The sequence below is a fragment of the Neopelma chrysocephalum genome, unplaced genomic scaffold, assembly GCF_003984885.1.
Source record: "Neopelma chrysocephalum unplaced genomic scaffold, ASM398488v2 Primary Assembly neopelma1_23b, whole genome shotgun sequence".
NCBI classification, from domain to species: Eukaryota; Metazoa; Chordata; class Aves; order Passeriformes; family Pipridae; genus Neopelma; species Neopelma chrysocephalum.
This window is the reverse complement of record NW_020897692.1, coordinates 12,160,945-12,188,565: the sequence shown is the minus strand read 5'-3', so window position 1 is coordinate 12,188,565 and position 27,621 is coordinate 12,160,945. Positions and strand designations below refer to the sequence as shown.

Sequence of the window (27,621 nt, the reverse complement as noted above, 5' to 3'; positions counted from 1 at the left end):
AAGGGAAGGGAAGGGAAGGGAAGGGAAGGGAAGGGAAGGGAAGGGAAGGGAAGGGAAGGGAAGAATATTTCAGTTGGAAATGACCTACAGTGATTGTCTAGTCCAATTGCCTGACCAATTCAAGGCTGACCAAATGTTGTTAAGGACATTGTCCGAAAGCGTTGACAGTCATGTGGCATCAACCACTTTTCTAGGAAGCCTGTTCCCATGCTTGACCACCCTCTCTGTAAATAAATGCTTTCTAGCGTCCCATTTCTAGACATCTCTAGATATTATACTGTAGGCAACTATCTCGTTCATGTTTTTCTGTTATAATTACAGTTTTACTCATTCTTGTGCACAGATCATTTTGTTTCAGTTTCATTAACCCTGTAGCACACAAGTAGGCAACATGCTGCTATTTTATATTTGCAGTGTACCTTTCCATCTCATTGCTTCTTTTAGTTTATAATTATTACTCTTACGACTGTTGAATGTTGTGACTTTAATACTCTCTATGCTGAAGACTAGTTTATTTCTGTTCATGTCACCTCTGTGTCAGTGAGGTCTCTAGGAAAAGGGTCATAGGTGCAGTTGGTTAAAAAAAGTAGTTTCATTTTTCTTGGCCGTATTGTCATTTAGAAACACAGACATTTCCAGTTGTTTTAGGGATAGTGTTTGTTTCTTCACATACAGTTTTCTGCTATCTGCTCAGCCATAAGTTGTTACATTCAATATAATCAAATTGATTGCCAGGTGTCTTAATCTAGCCTTGCCACTCTCTTATTAGTTATCACAAAGCTTGAAGAAATGCAGTTTCCACAGATGTTTCCATTCTTTTACATCCCTTCAGAGAAATACATGTTGCCACTAGCACTGTTAAAATGACTGATAGGCATAGTCCAGTGGAAATTGCAGGAAATCTGTTTTTATGATCATGCCTCATGGTTACACTCCAACTGCTACATTAGGAAAAGACTTGTGTACAAGATAGAAAATACAGTTTTTTAATCCCTCTCTTTTAGAGCTGCTATGTTAAATACCAATTGGGAAGGATTTGACAATGTAACAGCGTTGTTACCCTGTGTAACACAGTTTAAGTATTTATATCTCAAGGTTAATATGGCTAAGTAGAAATACTTGCATATTTCTAGATGGTTAATTGGCCATGTTCTGCACTTTTTAATTTCCTCTCTTACTGTTCCTAGCACTTAACCACTGGGGTCCCATAACCTGTTGTCTCCTATGAAAGAAAAATTACATTTTTTACCTTTAAATTTGTGCTGATAGCTCTCAAAATTGAGTCGTTTTCCATTCCACTGATAGATGATATTGCTCTCAATAACAGATCTAAGGAAAGTGACCACCAGATCCATTTTACATCAATCTATGTGAGCTCCTAAATGGTGTAAATGCCTATTTGATTCTGGCCTAAACCATCCCTGATGCAGAAAGAGGAGCTGCATTCACTTGCTTTCACCCTCATGCCATCTGGTCCCAATGCATGTGTGTGACCATCTGGGGAGCAGCCAAGGCAAAGGCTGAGCAACTTCAGTCCTGGGGCTCCCCTTTGCCAGTCCAGCCTATGTGAGAGACCCCCATGCTGGGGGGGTCTTGACTGCTTCATTTCAGATGAAAATGTAACGAGGTATAGTGGAGAGTTGTCATGCAGAATGGCATAATTTACTGTATTTAAGATCTCATTTTGGGATTGCTCCTGTTGGGTTTGTAAGAGTGCTATCAGATTATGGTTTTTTCCCTCTCTGGGAAGTGCTGAACAGAGCTTCTATTTCTTTCTTCACATCTCCCACACCAAGAAGTCTCAAGAGTGGCTGCAAGATGCCCCATAGCAGTGTTCTCCAAATCCTATAAACCTTGCTGGAACAGTAGTCCCTCTTTGGGTACTCACCCAAAAACTGCTTGTGGGATAACAGCCAAAGGTAAAGAGTGGCCGGAAATCTCTGGTTCTGTATTTCACCTGAGTAAACCCTCTATTTACAGAAACAGAGGAGTCCCAGGAGGTTCACATTGACTGTGCAGACATCCAAAATAGCTGTGTAGATTAGGAATGAAAGTTCTGGGTTTAGGCAACAGGGAAAGGTATATGCCTCTGGAAGTTGGCTCAGAAAACTGAAGGTAGGAGCTCTTCTCTTTCAGCCAACACTGAGGGATCCATGTTCCTACCTTCAACATCTGCATTAGATAACTCAGCTAGATACTGGATACCTCCTGTTTTCCCTCCACCCCATGAATTTGAGAGCAGATTACTAATATTGTCTCTTCCCTCTCCACCTACAAATGGGCTTTTTTTCTCCCTCAGAGACATGCTTTTTCTCTCCTGCTCATTTCAGCATTTTTACTTCTCAGTTTCCACCCTTCCTCTTTCACCCTCACACTATGGATTTTTCTATTCCCACATTTTTTGGCCTTTCCACTCCCATAGTACTGCATCACCTTCACTTTATGCACAATCTGGAAATGCATTAGATGGACACTTCCAGACCTCCTTCCCCCTGCCTATCCCTGAGATTTTAGAGTATGATTGAGAAGGCCATGAAAGGGCCAAGTCCTGCCTATAGATTCCTCCCTTTGCAGCTGCAAGGAACCAACACGCTTCTTCCCTGATGAGCTGAATCATGTAGGAGTCCTGTTTGGTATCTTTCTACATGCTGACTGGTGCCAGATACCCCTAACAAAGGAAATAATACCCATAGTCCAAATAGCCAGTCACATAATATTTTTGTTTGGACATTAAGTAATCAGTGGCTGATTCACACAGGAATTTGGATCCCCCTGAAAAATCTAATTCCAGCAATTCAGGGAAAAACATGCAAACTTGTCTTTAATTTTCCTTGGTTATTCCTTTATATCCTGTAGCAATGAATTTTACAAGTCAATTGCATCTTGTATGTCTTTTTATCATATTTAAGTTCTCTTTTGATCTCACTTTTATAAGGAAGGCATCCAACAGACCATATTATCTTCCACTAGTTTGCATACCTCTATCTGCCATCTCATATTTGTCTTCTGACTAACCACTCCTAAATTATTCAGCCTTTTCTCCAAACACAAGTCTTGCCATGCTGTAGTTATTTTGTTTCTTGCTGATAATGTTGTGGTTTTCTTACAGCCTGATCTAATGAGCCTCTTTACTCATCAGTTGTGTATGTGTCTGCCTATCCATCCTGCTACCTTTCCCTCTAGAAATCTTCAGATGTTTTTCTCTCCACCACAATAGCCTTTTTCACTGAGGTCTACTGTCACCCAGGAAAAAGCCTCAGACATAGTAGAGTGACTAGCAAAGCTTGCTTTCCCAGAGCTTTCAAGGCACAAAACAGTTACTGGGCAGAATAAGTGAAGATTTATGGGAAGGATCTGTGTGTGTTACTTGTGATTTGTTTCTTTGATTGGACACAAATTGGGTTGGTGAACACTGGGTCAAAGATAAAATTTTAAGTGTTTCTGTCAGACTGTCTTAAAGCCAAATAAAACTCCTACTGAATAAACAGTGCTTTATTCCTTCTGGCAGGTACATATTAATAATGTTAAAGATCAATTATTGGAAAAGACTAATAAAATATAAATCCATGAAAGGCTTGCAATTGAACTTAATCTTAGTTTGCAGGAGGCCCTTAGATTTTTAACATTTATTGAGCCAGCTGTTAATAACATAAAGATGTTTGCTGAGGACTTATTCAGTCCATAGAAAGATTGTGTACTCAACAGGGCCATGAACTATAATTGCTAACACTACAAAGACAGGTGAAATGGTCCCATTAATGTTGTTATTCTTATCCAGACTAAATAAAAAATTGTAACCATAGCTACAGTTTCAAATTCAGTATTTGTTGAGCTATTGTGATTCTCAGCCTATAGAGAAATATTTTTGGCTCTCTAAAACAGAAAGTAAAATGACATTATGTTCATATATTTGTCCTCTTGGCCTGAAAGTATGATACTTTTACACAGGAACAGGGTACATATACTTTTAGTACATTGACATAGTAGTGAGTAACATTGGTTGATCCATTCTTAAGGATGAAATTAGGATCTCATTATAAAACTTCATTAAAAAATAACAAAACAAAAAATCTGACTCCTCTTCCTTGGTCCACAATTTAATAAGGAAATATTTAGTTTTCACATCTAAAAAATATCCTGTATTGACTTTTTTAAAGTATTGTTTGTTCTGTTTCAAAAATTGTTTGGAGCACTAAGTTGAATTTTGTTGTATTTGATTAGCTTTTGTAATAAGTATCTTTGACTTGTTTAGAGTTTTTTTCTTTGCCAGAAAAGATAGCTTTATGTGTTGGTGAGCAGCTTTTCTACGTATTTGGTTATATAAAATTAACATCTATCCTAGAAGGAAGTCGTATGTATTTCCAGGAGGTTAATTTCATTTCACATTAAAATAGTTTGCTTACTGAAATTACTCCAATATCATTGCAAAGGGAGAAACTACAAAGGGAGAAAAGAGTTCAAGGCAATTCATCTCTTTTTGTCTCTTCACTGGGGTATTGCTCAATTGATGATAAAAGAAATCCAATCTATGCACAGATCAGTTTTAGTGGACCCCTTAGAATGGAAAGCAGTGACTAACATTGCCATTTTCCATTGTCAGAAGAAAAAAAAAATCAATAGAGTAGAAGTAGTAGCCTCTGGATTTTCTTTTAATTCCACTTCAGTTTCTAAACACTATTACATATTTTTGTAGAACTTCTTTTCTTTTATATGACACTGCCATACATTAATATCTTCCTGTTTTTCCACAGCAATAAAAGTCAATTTTCACATTCATCTGTGTTTATCTCTGTGAATTGTCTTGATACACAAAAGTAGCTCACTTTCCTACTTCGAAAAATACCAGGTTGTTTTGCATCTTGGAAAAAAATTAAAAAGGAAGCAAAATCACCAACTTGTTTTGCCTGTAATGACAATTAAGATGATTTCCATCCAGACGGTGTTATATCTGAAAATACAAAGACCTTTTCACTAGAGTGACAACAACATCTGCAAAAATCAAATATCATCATCCATCCCAAGAATTTCCTGAAGATATCTGCCAAGTTCTTTTACTAGTAGGTGATGATTAATCATAACCTGTCTGGCATCTGAGTAGAGAGATCCAATCCCTGACCAAAAAAAAAGCTATATTCAGACATAGCTGAAAGCAAACTTTAGCAAGATCCTGAGCACCATTATTTTTATAATATGCAAAACTCAGATTATCTCATATTGCTTTGGAGTTTGTTATTGTTGATAGTGGTGTTCAGACTTTTTTTCTCTCTGTAAAATGAAGGCCTTATTGCTGTAAGTCTGCTCAGCTTCTTGTGGGAGGTGCAGAACTCTGCTTTCCTGCCTCTCCCAAATTGCGCTAGAGATTTTCAGGTGATATAGTGCAATGGATGCTATTAAACTGGGTTTTGGTGGTTGTTTTTTTTTTAATAGGCAGACAATAATGCTCGAGCATATCATATTTCAGAGGGTGAATTCAGGTGACCTAGCAAAAGGCTGTATGTCTCCAGAGTAGTTTTAAAAATCCAGTTTGCAGATTTTGGCAATCTTGCACATATTGAATTTTACTTTGTTGATAAATAATTCTGTTTCTTCCAACAGGGTAATTTGCAAAACATGATAATACACATCATCTTTCTAAATATGATAATATCATTTACCTCTCTGTTCAGAGATGTAATTATAGGTAAAAATATTGAAAATTTGTGGTTTCTGGGGTAAATATTTATGCAAGGTCACTGGCAGTTCAGCCCATATTTGACCAAATTCTTCTGCCATAGATATGTGAAATATCTCACTGATTTCATAGCAAGGGGACTATTCAGAGAGAAAAGGAACCACCACCTGGTAAAAACAATACAGTTGCTTCTTCAAATTAACTGTTCTAGTATATTCTAATCACATTTTTTATTCTTTGCCCTCCTGAACCGGTAAAGGGAAGTAGTTAATCCCTTGTTTGAAGCTAAAAGCAGGTTTTCAGCCAGTTATGATGAAATTACCTTTTCTATTCTATGACCTTTCTCAAGGAACAAGTGCTTAAGGAATAATGTCACAATTACTTCCTTCTCTGAATACCCCTCTACTAGGGTATTCAGAAGCCTTAAAAGTCTGTGAATATCTTTTCTTCTTTTTTATTTCAGCTAGCCCACAGGAGCATAAAATACACCAATGCCCAATATATTACTAGGCTGTGCAAAAAGGCTGCTGTTCCTACAGTCAAGTTTGTATAAACAGACTATTTCTTTTAGGAATCCAAAAAAGAATGACCTTATTTTCGTGTACTGATATATGGCCAGAGTCAGGAGTCAGGCTTTACCTTAAACTGCTTAAAATATCCAATTTATATCAGTTTACAACGGAGCCCATTGAATATATTTTTCTTATCATGTTTCTGTAGTGTGATATGCTCAAATACAGTGCTCTGGAATGTGTGTTGTGCTACCTTTGTGCTGTAGTGTCTGATTAAAATTCAAAGTACGTTTCTACATTGATTAGAAGGTATCCTTCAGTCCTGGCCAGCTAGATGCAGAGATTACAGTAGACAAATTGAAGACAATTCTGAGAATAGCAATAAACATGATGAAGCTACAGGAAGGACTGATATACAAAGAGATATTAGAAAAACTAAAGTGCTGGTCATAACTTCCTTCCACCGCTCACACCTCTTAGCAACACAAATAGAAAGTTCTTAGTTGTTTCTATGTAGTGGTTGTTGTAAACCTCAGTTAAAACTTATTTAAACTCCTTAGCGAGTGTGCCATAGGCACGATCTGTACCATGGTAAGCAAACAGAGCCAATGTCAGAGCAGGCTTGGTGCTCTTAGTCAATTATGGAGCCCAGTGTCTCTGTAACACCACAGAATCATAGTGCTGGGTTTTTTTTCAAGAGTAACTTTGAAATTGTTGGTAATGAACTGTCCTCAGAAAGACAGTTGTCTGTACTCATAAGAAATGACCACTACAAGCTGTGTCTTTTCTCTAGGTCATAGATAATAACTGTAATCCAAAATTAGACCTAGAAGGGCAGCTTAAAGGTAGCTTAAATTTGGTCATACACTTGCCAGTTAATTTCCTTTGTGATTTAATATAGCTGCAGGCTAGATAACACAAACTCTTGAAATTTTCTGTTTATTTCTGCAGTTTTGGGAGCAGATATGCCTTACCCATGTCCTAGTTTGTTATCTCTCTGTACTTCTCTGTAGCCAGAGCAGACACAGTAATTGACAGTAATTGTGGTTTCTGGCCTATTCCACTATTCTTAACAGTGGTGTGTGAACTCTCAGCATTTTCTGTGAAATTATAGCAAACACTATTTTGATGCAATAGTGATGATCCAAAAAATGATTAAATATTGTTCATTTCTCTATTTGGATAAAATCAAAGAAAAAAATTCACAAGATTCATTTAACCTGTATTGTCTCAAAGTAACATTTGTATTTAGAAGGGATAAATGTGCATCAGAAACCTCTGTCTTATAATAAGTAATCACAGAGAAGTTTGGAATTATATAGCCCATTACTCATTCTCACATGAAAAATTTCTCTGGTGTTTTGCAGAAAGATGCAGAGTAAAAATTGAGGCCCCATTAAATTAATTGAAATGTTACTATTTAATTCTACCTGTTTTCCCACTCTTACTACTAAAAGATAAAGAGGAAAATATCTATAAAGTTTGGTAAAGCCTCCTTAAAATACAGAAATACCATGGATGTTTTAGTTAAATTCATATGCAATATGAAAGAAAGTTCAGAATAGTATTTTACTCTCTTGTTTTAAAAGAGGGCAAATGCCACCTGAGGCATACTATATAAAAATGTGGCAGGGAGAAAATCATAAAATACTTAGCTTTTCATTTTTTCCAGACTATGTTTAGATAAGAAAATCAAGAAAGTTTTACATACTCAGAAGTGACTTTCAGCTGTTGCAAACTTTTCTTTGGACTTTGATTCCATTCCAAGACATGTTTATTTTGATTTATCTTACACCTGTTCCTAACAAGTTAAACTCCACTGAAATAATGTGCCTGCCTGCCTTCCCTGCTTCCTAGGGAAACACAGCCAGGGAGGGCTGACTTAGGTGATAGACACACTCTTTCCTTCCCTATTCACAGCCTGAGGAGTTAGGGATGGGTTGTTGGTGGGGGTTGGGGCTGTGAAGAGTTGAAGATGATGAGAGAGCAAGGTATGAAAAACCTCCAGCAGCCATGGCAGGTTCTCTTCCCTTCAGCTGTTTTTCAAATAAGTTCCAGTGCATTTTCTCCTCCTGTTTTTCCTCAGCCTTTCCTCACTTTAGGGAGAGTCTCATCTCTACCCTCTGGACAGGAGGGTATACTCAAGTAGATAACTTCTTTGAACCAATGCTTTTAAAAGGCAAAAGAGAGCTATGCTGCTGTTGGCTTCTTTGTCTCTCATGGTCAGAGGGGACTCGAGACCCTCAGTGGGGCAGAGGGCTCCAAGCAGTGAAGGGTAGATACTGTGTGCTGCTGGCAAGACTGAATTAATTTGAATTTTTGAAGTGGGGGACCTCCATAAAACTATTTTATAAAGAAAACTGTCAGAGCTCCTAGAATAAGTAGGAGTAAGGGCAGGTGCACGTTACTGACTTTTTTAAAAAAATGTCCTGTTGGAATTAGTTCAGGGTAACCAAAATCCCCAGTAAGCACTTTAATAATTTCTGTTCCAAATGCATTATTCATAATATTTGGGTGAGCTTTTTTTTTTAAGTTCTAAGAATGATTTGCAGGAATGCATGCTGCTTTACTAGTGGTCTCTGATTTACTGCTAGCCAGTCAACACTAAATAAAAATGAATGTTACATTGCTGCTCCACTTGGACCTGCATGGGACAAGTCAAGATCACCCTGCCATCGTGTTAGTCACCAGGGACACTGCTTCTTCTGCACAGTCTGTACTGTTCAAGGCATTCCAGCACACTCTATATGAGCCTTGGATACAAATAAACACAACTAAATATAGAAGTTTGCTTTTAGGTGGGTACATGTGGGCTAAGTGTCTATACTTCCAGTATAGTCAATTGAGATCTAAGGCTTAGTTCATCAGAGTACATAGAGGTGTCCCCTGTTACATGATATTCCCTGCTCTCCAGCGACTTCTCTCGAAGAGTACAGCTTTCCCAGGTCCAAGAACATAGCTGACAGATCTAGGAGATGTCTCAGATACCTTAAGGCATCTCAAATGGCACTGGACAAATAAATTTGGGCAGCAGAATCAAGCCTTTTTTGTACCAAGCCTAGAGCATGAGGTAGCTGAGCAGACAGCAGGAGCCTTCCTGAGGATTAGCTGCACCTCTCTCAGTTGACGCAATTACCTTGTGCTGCGTGGGGAGTTTAAACACCTGCTTCACATGTAGACACCTAAATTTAAATGTCTTCACATGAAGTTCAATCCCATCCCATCAATTTTTCTGATCTCCATTAGAATTTGTGGTGTCTTTAACTTTTCCTTGTCAGTTTTCCTATTTCTGAATTCTCAACAAGACCTTCTGCATCTAGTTGTTGTGCTCTTGAGAATTGTGCTGTACAGAGACACCCCAGGAGACTTTATCCATTTCTGGCTCTTCTCTGAACTTGTTGGATTTACATCTAGAAGCAAATCCAGTGGTTTTGGTAGCCAATTTTATAGTAGCCACCTAGGATTCACCTATGTAGTAGCCAAAGGTATTTTAAAATGTTAGAGTTTAAGACAGGTAGAAGGTCAGCCTAGCCCAACACAGTATGTGCAACAGTGACACCAGGCAACAGTGAACAGCCAGGGAAGATTACACAAGCAGGGCAAACATACAGGGATATTTCTTTGCAAGAGTCTCTCAGCTTCCAACAACCTGCTACTTGGAGATGTCCTGAACAAGAAGTGGGCTTTTGGTATCAATTAACCCAGGATTAAATCTCCCGTGAGATTGTCCAACTGGCTTTAAACCTATGTAAATTTCTAGTCCCTTGTGACAAAGATTTCCACAATTTAACAGAACAATCCTTAAACCACAGGTACAGGTTGTCTCTACCCTTGGCACTGTAATGAGAGCACAAAGCCATCCATAGGTGACTTCAGAGAAACTCAGTATGTTTGCAGGCAAGGAAAGGTATTTAGACCTCAATTTCCTTCAGTGGCTGAGCGAAATGAACAAAAGCTATTTCCTGCTGTACTGGGGCAGGCTAAGAGAACAGTCTCCTACCTGTAGGTACAGTCAATACCTTTCACTGTTCACCTGTGGAGGTGGGGAGTTTTACTTACCGAGTAATTCTTGACTTATAGGAGCTGTGCTTGGGACAAGATGAGTGTTTATACTCAGTACAAAAGAAGTAAAACTCATATCAATAAGAACTTGCTTTCAGTTCTTCACTGGCAGACATGGGTTTAGATTTTCCTTGCATAGAAACATACAACACGAAACCCTAAGATTAAAACCAGGTACTTCTTACAATGGCTCTTTAAGCTTTTAAAGATGGTTAGGAAATTAATCTTGAGGCGAGGAAGTAACACAGAGCTTGTTCTGTGTTTTCCCACTCCATGCACACCTATGTGTCCACCCCAATTATTGTAAAAGAATATTATGCCTTCTCACAGCATCCATATTCCATCACTCTGCTGCTTCTCCTCATCTCCCCTTAAATGCTGTTCTGGCTCCAAGGGCAGCTGGCAGATTAGCTCATGCACACCAAAGTTTCTCTTACAGTTTGAATCTGTGACCCAAAGAAATAAATTCTAACACTTGCTGAGCTTCAACAAACTTTCCAGGCTGCTAGCTAAAAGAATGCTTCTGAGTACACAGCACTTTATTTCCTCTCTTCCAGGAAATGGTACATCAGGGGAGTTGAGTCCAGAAACCACGTTCCTCAACCATGTTCTCTGTTCTCATAGGAAATTAGTACTGTGCTTGTAAGTCTAATTCCACTGGACACTCACCTCTGGGGTTGCTCTATTTTTTTGCTAGCTTACTTTTCTTTTTTGTCTTTTTATAGGAAAGTTGCTATGGGGAGATATATAAAGGGGAAAAGTTCTAATCCATCTACTAATTTGTACAGTTTGATACATCAGGTTTCTTCAACACTGCTCCTCTTATCCATATATTTTGAAAATTGCTACCCTTGGTTTTCACCCTGGGGGCTCCCAAGGTAGTTTTTGACACCAGTCCTGACCTCACATCCCTACCTCAAACAGGAATCTCAGTGCTTTGGATATCCACCCACTACAGGAGTCTCTCTTTTCATTCAGCTTCTTCATTCAGCTCATGTACATATATGTGCTATTTATTGATACTTGGATGTTAATGTTTTTTGTAATGTATTTCTTTCAGACATCATTGTTCTCATCGCTTCAATAGCAGTTGTTTCTGCAAAAACTCAGGGTAACATTTTTGCAACATCAGCACTGAGAAGTCTTCGTTTCCTACAGATCCTTCGTATGGTGCGTATGGACCGAAGAGGAGGCACTTGGAAATTATTAGGTTCAGTAGTTTATGCACATAGCAAGGTATGTAATCCTAGATGCTAATTATATCTGGTTGACATCTTCACTTGATGTGATTCAACATGAGGCCAAGGAAATAAACTCAGTTTTGAGCAGAATACCCAAAATTGTCTGAAATAACATCCATTTTAATGTGAACTAGCACAAATACATCAGGCCATGTTTAATGCTAACAGTTTTTAGGATATCTTGAAAATGTTGTCCTTGATATGCCATTGTAATTTGTTATTTGTTGGTGAAGTTGCTGAAGCGTCAAACCATAGGAGTAGATCTGGTCCACTTTCAAAGAAAAAGTCAAGGGAACCCCTTGACTTTTAACTGCACAAACACCAAAAAAATATAGAGGGAGATCTTTTAATTATGTCTTCCTTAAGATACCATTCTGTTCAGTCTTTAAAGTGGATATTGATCTCTGTTTTCTTTTATCTAGGAATTAATCACAGCCTGGTACATAGGATTTTTAGTACTCATATTTTCATCTTTCCTGGTTTATCTGGTGGAAAAAGATGCAAATACCCAGTTCTCCACATATGCAGATGCTCTCTGGTGGGGCACAGTAAGTACAGAAAAAACCCAGTAACTCTTTAACCAGTATGCTAAAGTGCTTTGAATTTCACCTCCTTTAACTTAGTGTGCTCTTTGATGAATTGTTTTCACTGGCAAAAAAAACTTGTCTGAGAAGCTCCCTCCTCCAGCTATTCATTTGTACATCGACAGATTTCAGCCCATCCTGCAGAATAGCTGTTTGTGTGTTTCTGCTTCAAACCAAACCACTAAACCTTCAAGAGAATCATAGAATCATAGAATCAGCCAGGTTTGAAAGGACTTCTGAGACCATCAAGTCCAACCCTTGATTCAACACCACCGTGGTTACTAGACCATGGCACTAAGTGCCACATCCACTCTCATCTTAAAAACCTCCAGGGATGGAGAATCCACCACTTCCCTGGGCAGCCCATTCCAATGCCTGATTACCCTCTCTGTAAAGAATTTCTTGCTAACATCTAACCTAAACCTTGCCTGGCAGAGCTTGAGACAATACCCTCTTGTCTTACTGACAGCTGCCTGGGAGAAGAGACCAACCCCCACCTGGCTACAACCTCCTTTCAGGTAGTTGTAGAGAGTGATGAGGTCTCCCCTAAACCTCCTCTTCTCCAGGCTGAACAAGCCCGGCTCTCTCAGCCTCTCCTCATAGCACTTGTGCTCAAGTCCCTTCACCAGCCTTGTTGCTCTTCTCTGGACCTGCTCCAGCACCTCAATATCCTTCCTGAACTGAGGGGCATTGTACTTTTTAACCCACAGCCTTTCAGTAATATAGTTTGTAATATGGCCCCACAAAGACCTGCTTTGATACAAATTAGAGGGCTGTAAGCTGCAGTGCAGGAAGAGGAACTAGTATCAGGAAAGAGGGAAAAAAATCTTACACCAGCTTTGTGGTGAAAGGGAAAGTATTATCAGTACCCTTAGAAAGATGTTGCTTCTCTGTAACAGTTCGTAAGGATACATGCCCGGAATAAAACAAGTGCACAGATATTCATACACACAAAACATCTTTATTACAGTGAAAATAGTAATAATAACAATAACTTTAGTGAAAGAACCAAAAACCAAAGAGATACAAAATAACTACCTTATCGTGTGTTCTTAAAACAAATACTACGAACAGCATTCAATACGGTGTAATCTTAACTAATAAAAAGGGATGCCAAAAAAGGGATCTTAACACTATATTATGGATAACACGATATTGGTTAGTAAACGGGAAATTAAAGGAAAAATACTATGATATTAAAAGGGAACAACTTATTCAATAATAAAGGGGAATTAAAGGGACACTAAAAGGATTAAAAGGTTAAAAAGTTAGTTCTCTCGGTTGCTTCCTATCAAAAAACTGCGCTTACCCACACAGACAGGCCAGGGCTACCAGGATCTGCAGCAGCTGGTCGGTACCCATGCTTAGCGGGCGTCCCCGCGGAGCAACACAGTCTCGATGGTAGGATGAGTATCGCTCAACTCAGCAATCCTGACACCCCATATTTATCAGTTCCACATTATACTACGTAGGGCCAGTACGTAGTATAAGGTGATGCCTGAATGGCAGCCAAACACCGCCTAATCATTACCTAATGGCAACAGTCTGCGCATGCCCTACTTGTGGGGCAAGGGGCGAGCGACCCCTGCCCACATAATCTTCCTCCCACCATCATCTTTCTCACCCCTATGTATGACCTTTACTATTGTGTTTCAAGGGTAGATGTATCTATCTTGCAATATGTAGCAAAACCAAGGAAGAACTCAGCTCTGATAATAGGGGATATCAGGCTGACTTGCTAAAAAGCACAATGGACCTTACAATTAGCTTGTGCCATGAAGTTACATTGTACCATACTCTAGATGGTTTCACATCCTAATATGATTCCTTTCTCACGCCTCTATGCTCCATTGATCATCTAATTCAAAAGTACCCCCCTTACATTCTCCTTCCTCTGTACTTTGAGTACAAAAAGCAAGAATATGCCCATTGTGGTTTAGCAGTGTTATTTTTACAGGTATAAAAGCCCTGATTTACTTGACATCGTGTTTAACCACCAAATAATTTGGTTTTACTTTGTTGAAATCTCTGGTATCTAAGTACATGTCTGACTGCTTTTCTGAAAGATGGAGGATTATATGAATGCTTATGTGGTTAAATAAACTAGGCTTTAAATGAAAAACAAAAGGCTAGATCTGAAGTTTTGATTTTCTTATTTTTTAAATAACATAATGTGTAGGGTTTTTTGCTTAAAAATGCCCTGTAGTGATCTAGACCCCTGTACTGTGTGAGAGTTACTTAGGCAGCCTAAGAAATCTGCTCCCAAAAAACCTACAGCAGAGTTATTGTCAGCCAGTATAAAATGGCTTTTCTTTTCCTTCTGATACCGTAGAACAGTGTGCTCTGAAAGTGGCTGAGTAGTGAAATGATACCCATTAATTAATGCTGAACCTAGCTAAATAACCAAATAACCTAGAAAACTCAGTTTTCCTGGAATAAGTGCAAGACCTGAACCAATCTCTGCCACCTTTTCTCATCATAAGGATGCACAGATGGAGCTTTCTCCCCTTAGACCTTCTACTGACAAGATTTCATCTAGACTTAGTAGTATCTGCAGATTCAGAGAGTGCACCCATGGACTGTGAAAAAGCCCTTTCCAAATTATTGGGAAATATTTTTAAGAAGTTTTTTCTACATTTTGAGCTAAGATCAAGGTCACTTATTATTAGTAAGGGTAGTTTGTGTTTTTGAAATTTGTTTATCTAAGGGCTAGTCATTTGTTGCATATCTTCCCTAGAGACTGTATTTCTGTCTTTTTAGTGCAAAAATTGGGAGCTTGGAAAAGCCAAACTTAGGAAGTCTTACTTGTGCATTTGCAAATATACAAAAGCATTTTTTCCTGAAACTTGTTGCTTTAGAGAATCAAGGCAAATCTATGATAAAATACACATTTTATCCTGTAGTCCAAACACATGTAAAATTCATACTGGCTAAAGCCACGAGAGAAAGTTTTGTCTTCAGTTGGATCACTGTAATTTATTTTGTTTTACTTTTCTTCAAAAGCTGAGATTTGCCTTAAAGCTTTCTAACCTTCCCGTATTGACACGGTTGTGAAGCATCTGGCTTGGCATGCTGATGTCCTCAATGAAGGGTACTCTGGCTCTGCCATTTCCCCTTTGGAGGTGGCAGTGGGGATGTGGTCCTGCAAGAGACCCTCCTGTGGCAGTGCGCCGTTTTGGGAATGGATGTTTTCAGACACTCGATTCTCCAGAAAACACCCTCTGCCTCTCTCCAAGGCCACGTGTGACTTAGCTCTGCATAGGCAGGAAGTTTGGATTGAGGAGAGGATTGTACCCACCTGCTAGCAGGGAATAGTGGGGGAAAACATATGCAAAGGAACGAGAAATTCCCAGCAAAGTCAGACTTCCACTCTGACATCTGACTTAGGCTCGTGTTAGATCCAGATCCTTCTGCCTGAGCAGCTCCTGCAGGAGCAGCAGGAACAAGATCTTTATTTTAGAATTTGCTTCTGCACTACCTGCTGACTGCTATTTTTTAAGGAAAAACCCTGCTAGGAAATAAACATTGTATAAAGCGGTGCTTAAAATATTTTGTACACTATGGAGTGAAAATATATGACTCATAGGTTATGTAAGTAGTGCAACTGAGAAAATAGGAATCTTGTCTAAATTTCAGCAGGAAAAACAACAAATTGTAATAAAACCCCTGCAAACAATATATATTGTACATTTCTATATCTTTTCTTCTTTCTCCAGTGTATGGCATGGATACATTTAAATTTTTAATGCACTTAAATAAGTGCACAAAGTTACTGGAAATCAATGTTCCCCCTTACCTGTTATCTTTGCCATTTTAATAATAGTATTTTTTGTATAATATGTAAAACAGTGTGTGGGAAATGCATAATGTGCTTCTTAGTCATGGTTGTTTTTACTGCCAGAGTAACCCACATGAAGATTTTTGAAAAGGTCAGATTCTGTGGCATTCTAGGGGAAATCAATGCTTAGTTTCATTGGTTTGTTTATTTGCAAAAGTTTTTATAACTAAACCACAGATTGTCTACCAAATCCTGGACTGAATTCTATCATGGCAGAGGTACAAGAAAGTAAAGACAGCATTGAAGTCAGGCAGAAATAGTTGCCTTAAATTTCAAGCTTTTAGAGGCACTACACCCCTCCTTACAGGATCAGCCCTGGCATGCTGCAATTAACCCATTCATTAATTCAGATTATTTGAGGACCATACCCTGCTATGGTCATTTCACTGACTCTGTTTCTGAAGCCCATATTTTACACTGAAATGAAAGGCAGGATATGGCATCCAAATTTACATATGAATACTCCACTGTATTTGCAATTGCATGCTATACTGTGCAACCTGCAATTTAAACATCATGCTAGTATTACTAGTGTGAATATTCTTGTGGTTGGGGTTCCCACAGTGCTGCCTAACACAGCAGTACCCAACAGTGAATGTTATATGAAGAGCTCAAGTTCAAAATTTGCTTTGACAGACAAAGTATATTCATTTAACAGAAGAAAATAACCAAACTATATAGGAACAAAAGGCCAATTAAAAAACTTAAGTGTTTCAAAACAAACCACGTATGGTTTTCAGAGAAACACTAGTGTTAAATAGAACTGTGTGTGCTTATATTGACATTTAGTTTGTACACTAATTAGTTTTAGCTGCAAAAGCAATGCAATTAAGATTTCTCTCTCTCTTACACATTTGACAGAATTTCTCTTAATATACCAACATTTTCTAATAGTATCCAGTGGTTACAGTGGGATACAGAATGGCTCTGGCATTCCACGGTGACCTGTTGGTGAACAAAGCATATTACAATGAATAATATTGTCACAATGACTAACTCATTTGAGTTAATATTGAAGACACTTTTCCCATTTAATGTAATGATAGCATGAGCAAACTACATTTTTTTCAGTTAAGTGATATCATATAAACATTCAAAAGGTAAGTACTGCTAGGAGAACATAAAATGACATCAGAAAGAAATATTAGCGTAGAGGATGGCCTCCTGGGTCCTATCTCATCTAATTGAAGTCATCTAAGTTATATAATGGCATTCATTATTATATTACCTCACTTATATTAGCATATTTATTAGCTCCAGCAATGAGATAACAGAAATTCTATCATCATTGTGAGTTTTAAGCCTGACCAGGAGACAGTGTCTGCCTTGGCTGGTCTGTCCAGACACCTCATTTATAGAAGTAACCAAAATGAAGTGGTTTGCATCTGATATAAAAGACGGAACCCAGCTAGCTCACTTAGCCATGCTGGAGCGTGATGTAGGTGCTTAAACATAAGCATACCACCAAAGATCTGTTGGAGAGTCTGCTGCCTCTCCTGTGGGTGGTTCCTCTTCAGATGCCCTAGGATATCCCAGGTAGTACTAGACATTTGTTTTCAGGCAAGCCCAAGTCCTACATTTTGGGATAGGATGAGTTACCTGCTGAAGAAATCTCTCTTTCCCTTATGCATTTTGCAATGACCAGATCTCGCTAAACACCTAAGCATTTTATTTTTCATATTGAGCGAAATAATCTACAAATATGTTCTAAAAAATTTGGTTTATTTTCCCAGTTTAGGCTGTAGTGATTAGACACAGAGCTGCTCAGCAGGTATCTCCAAAAAGACGATTTACACACATTGTTATTTCTTTTACTGTATCTTCTTTTTTTATTATTTTTTTGTTTCTCTTGATCAAGTCTCTGAAATAAACAACCCGTCTCTAACTACCTTCACAATTTTGCTACTACAGATTTTGTAGTTCTGTTCCCTAGTCACTCTGGGCCATGTATGGTACCTCTGATGCAGTCCTATTGTGCTGTTGCCCTTGCAAAATTGTAATCCCTGAAAAATCCCCCAAAATTTTCTCCAACCACCCATGAACTGTGGTTACTTCTCTCTTACCCACCTGTGGGATCCAGCCTTCCCTCACAGTGCTACCTGTAACTTCTGTCTGCTTCTCTCAGTATTATCAGTGATGTCTGGAAATTTCTCATGTCATGGTTTCACATTGAGTAGTTTTCCACACCCTATACAGTTAATTTAATCTCAGGATTATGCCAGTCAGGGCCTGGCCAGTGGTTTAGTCATTCACTTCCGACACTTACAAAGATGCAGAGGATTATTCCTGAACTTAACCCTGAAGTTGCCAAGATAAACATTTTCTTAGTTGTATGATGGGAGGAGTATAAAATGAAGATTGAACCCATTTGTTCAGTGTTGAGTAAGACAGTACAGCACAGTGCTGACACCTATACACCCATGTGAAGACCTCCCTGAGATAAAACAGCTCGAAGTGAGCAAGAAGCCACTGATATGCTTAATCACAGACTGATACCATTAAGTACTTAGTACCTAGAACATTTGGGGGAAAGGCTTTAATACGATCTTGTTATTTTCTTTGGAGAAATTCCAGACACAGTCTGTGTAACTGTTCCTGGTTTTGGATCACTCTCAGACGTCAGGTCCCAAAGGTTCAAGTTTATCTTTTACTTCTTTGGAATACAGTTTGATGGCAATATCATTAATGTGCAGATGACACTTGGTTCTGTTTCCTTCTCTTTAGCTCAGGCAGGAGACATCTCTGTACTTTCCAGCGTCTGGCAGAGATAGGGAGCTGGACAGAAGCCAAGAAAGTGGGCTCATTCCAGAGCTCCAAACTGCTTCGCAGTGACTGGCCTGGAAACAAATTTTGAGGAAGTTTTATTCAGGGATTAATTTGTTCAAGTGCTTCACTGCTCTCAGGCTCTTAATAGCCTGAAACTGTTTTGCAGTTGTCCTCTCATGTGAAGAGCTGTGATTATCTTCTTCAGCAAACAACGGAAAACCAAATCAAGCCCCTCTGCCAGGCCAAGAGCATGGCTTCATCAGCTCAAATATGCCAGAAATGAGGGAGCTGCATTCTCATATCCCTTCCTCCTTATTGCTCCATCTCAGTCCCTCACTGCCTTGTGCAGTGTCTGGAGCTTGTTTGCACGTCCATGAGCTGACACAACACACCAAAGCGGCAGAAACAAACCACACAGAAATGTGGACCATTCTTTCCCCCCTCCTGGGTGGCACTGGCTCACCAAAGAGTCCAGTAAAAGCCAGGAACAGGGAAGGGGCAGGGAAGTGAAGAAGAGCAAGGAAGGAGACCGAGACATTATACTCATGCAAAGTCGCGTGTCTGTGATCAGTCTATCATTACAAAACTCGAGACTTGATAACCACTTGAAATTACAGCTGCAGCAGCCTGAATTCATCTCTCTCACTCTTACTGTCTGGCTTTCTCAGGGTAAATTACACCCGCAGCTTGTTCCCAACAATGAGAGCAATTAAAAGCACTGTTTACTATCTACAGAATCCTAAATAGTTGAAATCTAATTACTTCCAAAAGACTTTCCTTCTTTTGTCCCGTGGTGACCCCGACATAAAATAGAATTGTTTTGGCCATCTTGCCTAGGAATGAACTTTGAGGAAGCTGGAAGCAAAATAATGTCTCTAGAAGGCAATTTCCTGAAGAATTCATTGCTGCCAGAATATTTGCTAAGCCTGAACTTGCCCACATTTGGTACACGATGTAAAATAATTCTCCATGCACATGTTCTCCCTAATAACAGGCCCTGGAGTCCTTGGCATTCAGCCTACTGTTGTCTATCTTTGTCTTTTAACATCTTGTGCCGTTGCCTGAGCACACGCTCTGCAGCCTCCCACTCAGCCTTTGGAAATCCTCTGCTCTGCCCACACCTCCTCCAGCTGCCCATGCAAGGCAGCCATGTGAACCCAAACTCCCCAAGGTGAAAGCACAGAGACTCAACTTTCTCCCACCAGTCAAGTCCCCAGGTTTGGGATTGATGTGCTTCCCAGAACAAGAGTAGCCTGGAGGACAATTCCTTGGGTCAGGGAAGATCTTCAGACACACACACACACACACACACACACACACACACACGAAGTCCTAATCTTTTGCCTCCAAAATACTCTCAGTGAACCACACCCACGCACCATTATGTCAATGGCATCTGCCACAATGTGAGCGGCCTGTGGTCAGCAAATCACATGCAGCAAGCCCACCCACCTGCACTAAAATCTGCCATGGACTGCACTGGTGCTGCACAGCAAGGGTGCTGGCTCCCACAGAACAGCTTTTGAAGCATCTGTATGCTGAGTGTCTGGTTAGACTTGCCCTCCCTTTCTCTTTGACCTCTGCCCAGGTAGGTCTGATCTAATACAGTCCAACAGCCTGAGGTACCTCTGCATCTGTTGCTGAGTATTAACCTTTGGAGCTTGATGTCAGGAGTGATAAAGGTGTATCTTAGCCTGTCAGAAGGAAGGGGAAAGGACCAGGAACTTCTTAAAGTTCCTTCCATGTTTTGATTAGTGTTTCATGTGTTTCAAGAGATAATACACTTCAAATTGTACTGATGGGCTTGTAGAAGATGAAGCTCCTTCTTGCAGTTCCTTTGACTTTATATCATCTGCAAGCATCCACTTCCTCCCTGCTATATATTTCCAGTAGGATCTCTTTGTAATTTATATTTGTGTAGTTGTGCAAATACATAGTTATATTTCCCTGCAGAAAATAGCTGAAACTCCTTTACATCCATGGAAAAGAACACTATTTTTCTTCCCAGCTTACATAATTTCCCATCTTTTCCCTCAAATTTGTGATCAAGACTTTCTGAGTTTTTTAATTTTTACACTTATTTATTGCTTATTTAGGTGTTTTTCTCACATTTATTATTTATTTCAGTTTTATTCAATCATAAACAGTTTTAAGTTTTCATAGCAAAATGTCCTAATGTTCATTTATTTATGTTTGGGTTTTGTAGAAACAACTATCAATTTAATATGTCTTGAATTATTTAGTGGAAATGCTGCTTCATGCAATGTAAATAATCTACAACTAATCTGTCAGTGACTTCTGGTAAACCGCAATGTTCATTAACTTCTCTTTAGATCACATTGACAACCATTGGTTACGGAGACAAAACTCCTCTTACTTGGCTTGGAAGGTTGCTTTCTGCAGGATTTGCTCTACTTGGCATTTCTTTCTTTGCACTACCTGCTGTGAGTATGCCTATAAAATCTGTAAGAAGATAGTAGAAACTTCCGTAGCTCCTGCCACTGCTATGATACAAAAAGCTGAAGGAAGCTGTCTACATGAAGAGCAACTGTTTAAGGCTTTAAGGCTTTTTGCTCTGTGACAACACTAGTGAATCGCTATCCAAAATCCAAGTAAAAGGTTTGGTGTTATTGCTTTAGTTTTGGGTTTTTAGTTTCTCTGTCACAGACAAAACTAGGAAATATTCCTAAATTAGGTTGTGTACTATTGTGTAAGGTTGAAAATATTTTCTTTTGTTATGAATTGTGCCTTATATATGAATAATTTTCTTTCAAATTTTTCAAAACAAGACAAAACAAAAAGTAGATTACATGTTTTTCTGAGTTAAATTATACTGAAAAAAAAGTGAGATATTTCTAATAGCACGTCTTGTGTGACCATGTTCAGGCTACCAACAGAGAGTAGAAGAAGGCTTTAAATCAATTAAAGGTTAATATCATTGAATGTAAAAAATGCAAATATCATTTTCTCTGAATGATTGTAAATAAACATTACAGTTTGTTTATGTTGTTTTTTATCAATGTTCAAGAGACTTTAATGGAAATGAGAATCATCTAATGACTAAAATATAGTGTAGCTTCAGAAATAACGTCTCGTTTCTGTGAGTGAATTTCCTTTCTTTTTCAAATGGTTATTCAATAAGTGTGAATTGAGAAGTGACATTTGTATTTTTTGTATTGTCTCCAATGTAACACATTTTAATATTTTAATACTCAGATACATTATCTATAGATCACTATAAAACATCTGTTATACTTCATTTGTTTTCAACCATATAGACAAACCAAGATTAAAAGTCAACAATTGCCAACAGCATTAAATCATCTGGTGCACTGCATTTATTTCTTACTGTAGGTACAGCATTTCAGTATCTTTGGCATACTACAATGCATTATGATTATAATTATAATACATTACCTGTTTGTGAATATTTGACATTTATTGACACCTACTGTAATTAATTCCTTTTGTCATCTAGTCACCACTAACGAGAAAGTTAGTCTTAGCAGCACTACAATGAAAAGATGATTAACCCATATTAGAGATGCCAGAACTTCTGTTCTTCTTGTCATACCTATGTACAGATAATAATTTTCCTCATAAACACTTCTGTGCTGAATCTGTCTGTAAAACAAGAGGTATGTGTGAAATTTATGCACTTCTAATAGTATATTATTCTGACTAAGAATCAAGTGGAAATATTCTTCCTTATAATGCAGACATACCCCAGCAGAATTATTACACTCCTTGCAAGTCAAGGAGGAAAATGTTCTCAGCCTTTGGAACTGTTCAGCAGGAGTCAAATTTATCTTACTCAAAGGTAAAAAGGCTAAAATGGGAGAGGTTTCATAATCAACTTTTTTTCACAGCCTATAGAATAAACTGTGGGCACTATTTAGATGGGAAAGAGTGAGAAGAAATGGTCTTAATCTGTTAAGAAAAGCATTTTTTAACTTTTCTAAAATCAAAGGTTATAATGAGTACTGCAGATGTGAACTCTGGGGTCCACATCTATCTGGTGTATCTGCCAACTGGTCATTTCAACATCTGCTGAATATTCCTGCTTGATTTATAAATATATATCTATATCTATCTCCATGGCCTCTATCACTGCAGAAATGTAGTGCAGCACAAACCCAGGTAATGGCTGGGATGGCTGGTCATTGGTAGTGCCACAGATGTTATGTAAGGAGTCTCCTGCTGCACCATGAAAGGGCCACTGGTGCTGTGCCTTATACTGCCATATACTGTCATAAATGTGTTATCTGAAGCAATCATATATGGTGTAACATCTTCATAAAATCTTTGTAATTAATGATGTATATTTGTTGGAAAACTACCTACGCGCTGATAAATTGCATACTGTATTGCAGGGCATCCTTGGCTCGGGATTCGCATTGAAAGTGCAGGAACAACATCGTCAGAAACACTTTGAGAAAAGAAGGAATCCAGCTGCAAGTCTAATCCAGGTAAATATGAAATCACAAAAAAGATAATAGCATGTGATTGAAAGTACAGATTGGAGCGAGTCTTATTATTTCAATTTAGAAAGTTTTGTGGAAATGAAGTTTAACTGATTGGTTAGTTTGATGCAATAACTGTATTTAGTGACTGCTATGTGTTCCATAATTCTATATAGAATCATAGAATCATTTAAGTTGGAAAAGACCTGTAAGATCATCAAGTCCAACTGTATATGGCATTTTTAAGTGTAGTTTTCGAGTTCTATCCACGTTGAAGAAACCAAGGCAAGGATGACAAATGCATGCCTGCAGTTAGAAAATTATTTGGGAAAAGAGAATTGATCCTTAGACAACCCAACTGACAGTGTGGCACTCTTGCCTATATTAAGCTACTTTTTATTTGTTACAGGGTTTAGAGTGTTCCAGTGAGTGATATACTTGGCAAAGACAAAAACTGTCCTACACAGAGAATTGCTTTCACTATTAGTCAATTCTAAACTTAGAAATGTAGGCACTAACCATTCCAAAATATCTGAAATTCTGGAAGTTGTTTCAGCTCCAGTATTGACATGATGGTGCAGATCAACAAAAAGTGGCATGATATATGTTAAGCAGCTGTTTTGCATAGCTTTTTTCCCTAACTTACAGTCCTAGTCAAAAATGAGAAAATTCTCTAAAGAATAATTTTGCACCACGCTTTACTCTACTTGATGCACTGAGAAAAAAAGGGGGGAAATAATCTTCTAGAGTCCTAGTTTATTTTCTTGGGATGCCAAATTTTCTATGTGTGCCATTTATGCTGGCTTTTAATTTTGAAATAGTAAGTCCAAAAAAAGAAGCTGAGCACAAATATGCTAGAGTTCCATGTTAAGTACAGGACAGATGTGAGACTGTCTTGGAAGCTTTCCTAAAGTTAATAAATGTTTTCTGTTAGTACTGTTCAATTATTATTAAATAATAAATATTTAAGATTTAAGATTTAAGATTTGTTAGAATAATTAATAAAAATAAGTCCACTCCTTTTGTGTCTATTGTACTTTAGAATGACTGTCTAACGTATTTTCTAACGCATATATTCTAATCTACTTCTTCCAAGTTTGATTGCCAAAGGAAACATATAATAGATTAAGGTTTTGAATGCAACTATTCTTATTATTTTATTTATATATTAGTGACATTATATTAGTAAAACAGCATGCTAAATAGATTACCAGTAGCTATCTGGCTGATTTCAGAGAGTGACTCCCAACAGGTAAAATCATTGTGAAAGGAAAACATCTGTTGTGGGATCCCATGATGAAGGCTTTTCAGCACTTACATGTTCATTTACATATTTAACACCTTCAATGATCTGAAAATTAATATCAAATTGTTGCTAGATGTATTTGAGGATGGAACAAGGCTGGCAGAATAGGAAATATGAGGGCAGGCTCATGGGAAAAAACTAAGAATGATCTGGGTGACGTTTAGGGTGAAATAATTCCTGTCAAATGTCTTAATACAACAAATACAAAACTTGACCTAGAAACAGTGAATTCAGATTATTACAAGACACCTCTATCCCAGTATTAGTGACACTAGAAAGGATTTGATGAAGCACAAGAAACACAGAGGAGAAAGAGCAGGAAATGAAGGTTAAGAGCTTCATACAAGTTCCCGGTATGTTCCTCCACCTGGTTTTATTATAGTCCTTAGATACAGAACCATAAACATAACAAGAAGAAAGCTATTATTACCACTGTAGTGTATGATGATGCTCGTATTAATATACTATATATCAATTCAGCATCTGAAGTTTGTAAGTGAGACTTTGCTTGGAGAAAGCAAATAAAACATTGGAAGAAAATGAGTCAAGGACTGGAGAAAATTTCATGTTCATGAATGCAGGATGTATCTGAACTGGATATCATTGTGCTCAGTTTTTTTAAATTGTCTGTTCTAGATATCAATAATGAACTCCTATGGAAATCAGCGTGGAAATCTTACCAGGATAATGTCTATTTTCTGATCAGTTACTCTGTAGAATTAGTTTGTGCTAACTCTTCTGTTGCCGCAGATAGACTGTTTGCCAGAGCCTTTACCTAACCTAAAGATAGCTGTAGAAAATTGAAATGTTTCATATGGACATACTTTTCTCAGTTCTTTAGCTTGTAAGAAATATTCAGTGTGAGAATTATTTTAACATAATTCCAGAGAGGAAGTCCTGGAACCTACAGGACTATTAAATGTAGCAGACAGAAACATAGCAAGTAACTCTGGATATAAGGCGAAATCAATTACTTTCAAATTAAAAATAATGCAGACATTTTTGACAATGAGAATGATCAACAAACTAAGCAAGTTACAAAATGAGTGACAGGTTCTCCATCTGTAGATGAAGACTGGGTGTGTTTCTGGGAGATATGTAGTAGGAAAACACAGGGTATTATATTCCATATAAGAATACCTAGATGACATATAATGGTTGACAATATATAGGAAGTGCAGATACTCAGCTAGTACAAATTAATATAGTTATGCTGACATCAGGGAAGGTGTTCCAGCTTGTGGAACCGAGGCTCTGTCTTACTATCTACATGCAGATATAAATCTAAGCAGTGGATACATTTTCAATGCTATGCTTTGGTTGCTCACCTTTGAAATTATTAATTTTGTGCTTTTAAACATTTAGCAGTGTTTCAAACCACAGAAAATGCTTATCTTTTCTTCTAAATATTTTTTACCTGGTTTTCATTATGATTTGCAGAATGTATTATGACACTTTATTTACCTCAGACACAAGTTTGTGTGGGTGTCCCCTATGGACTTGTCACAGATAAATCCATGCAATGCTTCTCTGAGTACCTTTATGGGCTGAATATCTTCTGGTGCTTTCATGGAGCCAATAACTCTTACCTCACCTGTAAAGTGTACTGTGATTCACGAAAGTTTTGGTATGTTTTTACTAGTACTTCCTGAATCAACCTGACAGAGCACATTCCAATCTGAGCAAAATCCCCTCACTCCACTACTGCCATGTAGTCAGTGTGGTGGCATTGTCACTTCATTTTCTTGGTTCCTTTGTGCTTTTCTATTGTTTCCCCATACCAGGCTTCCTGGCGGTTTTATTCTACCGATGCCAGCCGAACAAACCTGACAGCCACCTGGCGATATTATGAAAGTATTCTTCCTCCCCTCAGGCATGTATCAGTGCTATGAATGATAAGAGAAAGACATGACTTGTATTGGTGACTAATCTGCTTTTCAATTTTTTGTTTCATCCCCTGCTCCCTCTTGCCTTGTTTTTTCTTTTTTTACCACATATCCTGCACGTAGTGTGTATGGCGTAGTTATGCTGCTGATGAGAAATCGGTTTCCATTGCTACCTGGAAGCCTCATTTGAAGGCCTTGCATACCTGCAGCCCTACAAAGTAGGTACAAATACGGCAGCTGGTGCTGTTCTTGATGTCTGTTCAGCTTATAGAGAACTAGTGTTTGTCTGTTTCGTCTTGGTTTGTTTTCTTAAATCCTCTCAAGTCCTCTCATTAAAAATTTCAACTAACAAATGAAATCAATATTATCTAGGAGCCTAGGACAGTGGGACAAATACAAATCATTGCCATTCATCTAAGAAATGCACAGGCACTAGAAACATTTTCCCAAAAACCCACTTGTGCATCAAGGTTAATGTTTCACCCTGTTACAAATTCTCTTTAAGAAGGAAAATATTAACTTTGATGCAGAGCTTGATCCTTGATTCAATGGTATGTTTACGCCTGTGCCTCTGTAAAAGGCTATCGCTACTGATCTACTTTTCCAAAGGAAGAGTTCCTTGTGGTATTCTGGAGGTGCATGCACTGGGGAATTTGCTTCTTTTTGTCATAACATCTGACATATTCAGTATTTCCTTAGGGAAAAGTATATATTCATTAATACACACAACCAGTGGAAGATGACTAAAAAGACCTGGTGCCACAGTTTGGCAGACAGGAAATATTTTATATTCTAATTTGAGTGAGAATTCACAGAGCACTGGCTGCCCAAGACTTTTCAATAATTCAGTAAAAGATTTAATAGAAGGTAGCAAGTTGACTGATTCAATATGGGGCACAGATCAGGAAGTAAAAGATACTTGATAAAGATCAAAAAGGAGAGCACTAAGAGCCTTATGGGAAAGCTCTGATAAGCATCCTAACTGTTGTTATTGCAGACAGTGCAAGAGAATTAGTGGTTTCTCTCAAAGCTGGGTGATGAACATCCACATGACAGTTAAAAGGTAATTGTGTGCCAAAAAGCTCAGCCAAAAGGAAGTTTGGCTGGGTATCTAAAGCTGATCTTTGAATTTCAAAGAGTTGACAAGAACAGAGCCGTAAGTAATCCATTACCATAACTGTAATTCCAAAATGCTCCAAACTAAAAGGAGCTTTTAGATTAAAAGTTACATGGAATATTGATTTTCTTACATATACAAACAGGTTGAAGGCAACATTGGTATAAATGGATAG

General features: G+C 38.2%; 1 protein-coding gene across 4 annotated transcripts in view; it reads left to right on the top strand.

The window, feature by feature from the left end:
* Positions 1–27,621, top strand: part of KCNQ5 (potassium voltage-gated channel subfamily Q member 5) — a 286,878-nt gene that overhangs the window by 222,118 nt on the left and 37,139 nt on the right. For 3 of the 4 annotated variants that reach the window (XM_027697326.1, XM_027697320.1, XM_027697335.1), the window contains exons 4-8: positions 11,306–11,481; positions 11,909–12,034; positions 21,008–21,118; positions 23,048–23,143; positions 26,453–26,547. In XM_027697326.1, coding sequence (XP_027553127.1) covers positions 11,306–11,481; positions 11,909–12,034; positions 21,008–21,118; positions 23,048–23,143; positions 26,453–26,547 — 604 coding nt within the window. Of the gene's footprint in view, positions 1–11,305; positions 11,482–11,908; positions 12,035–21,007; positions 21,119–23,047; positions 23,144–26,227; positions 26,317–26,452; positions 26,548–27,621 lie in introns of all 4 variants that reach the window. The other variant, XM_027697342.1, reaches the window with a different exon arrangement.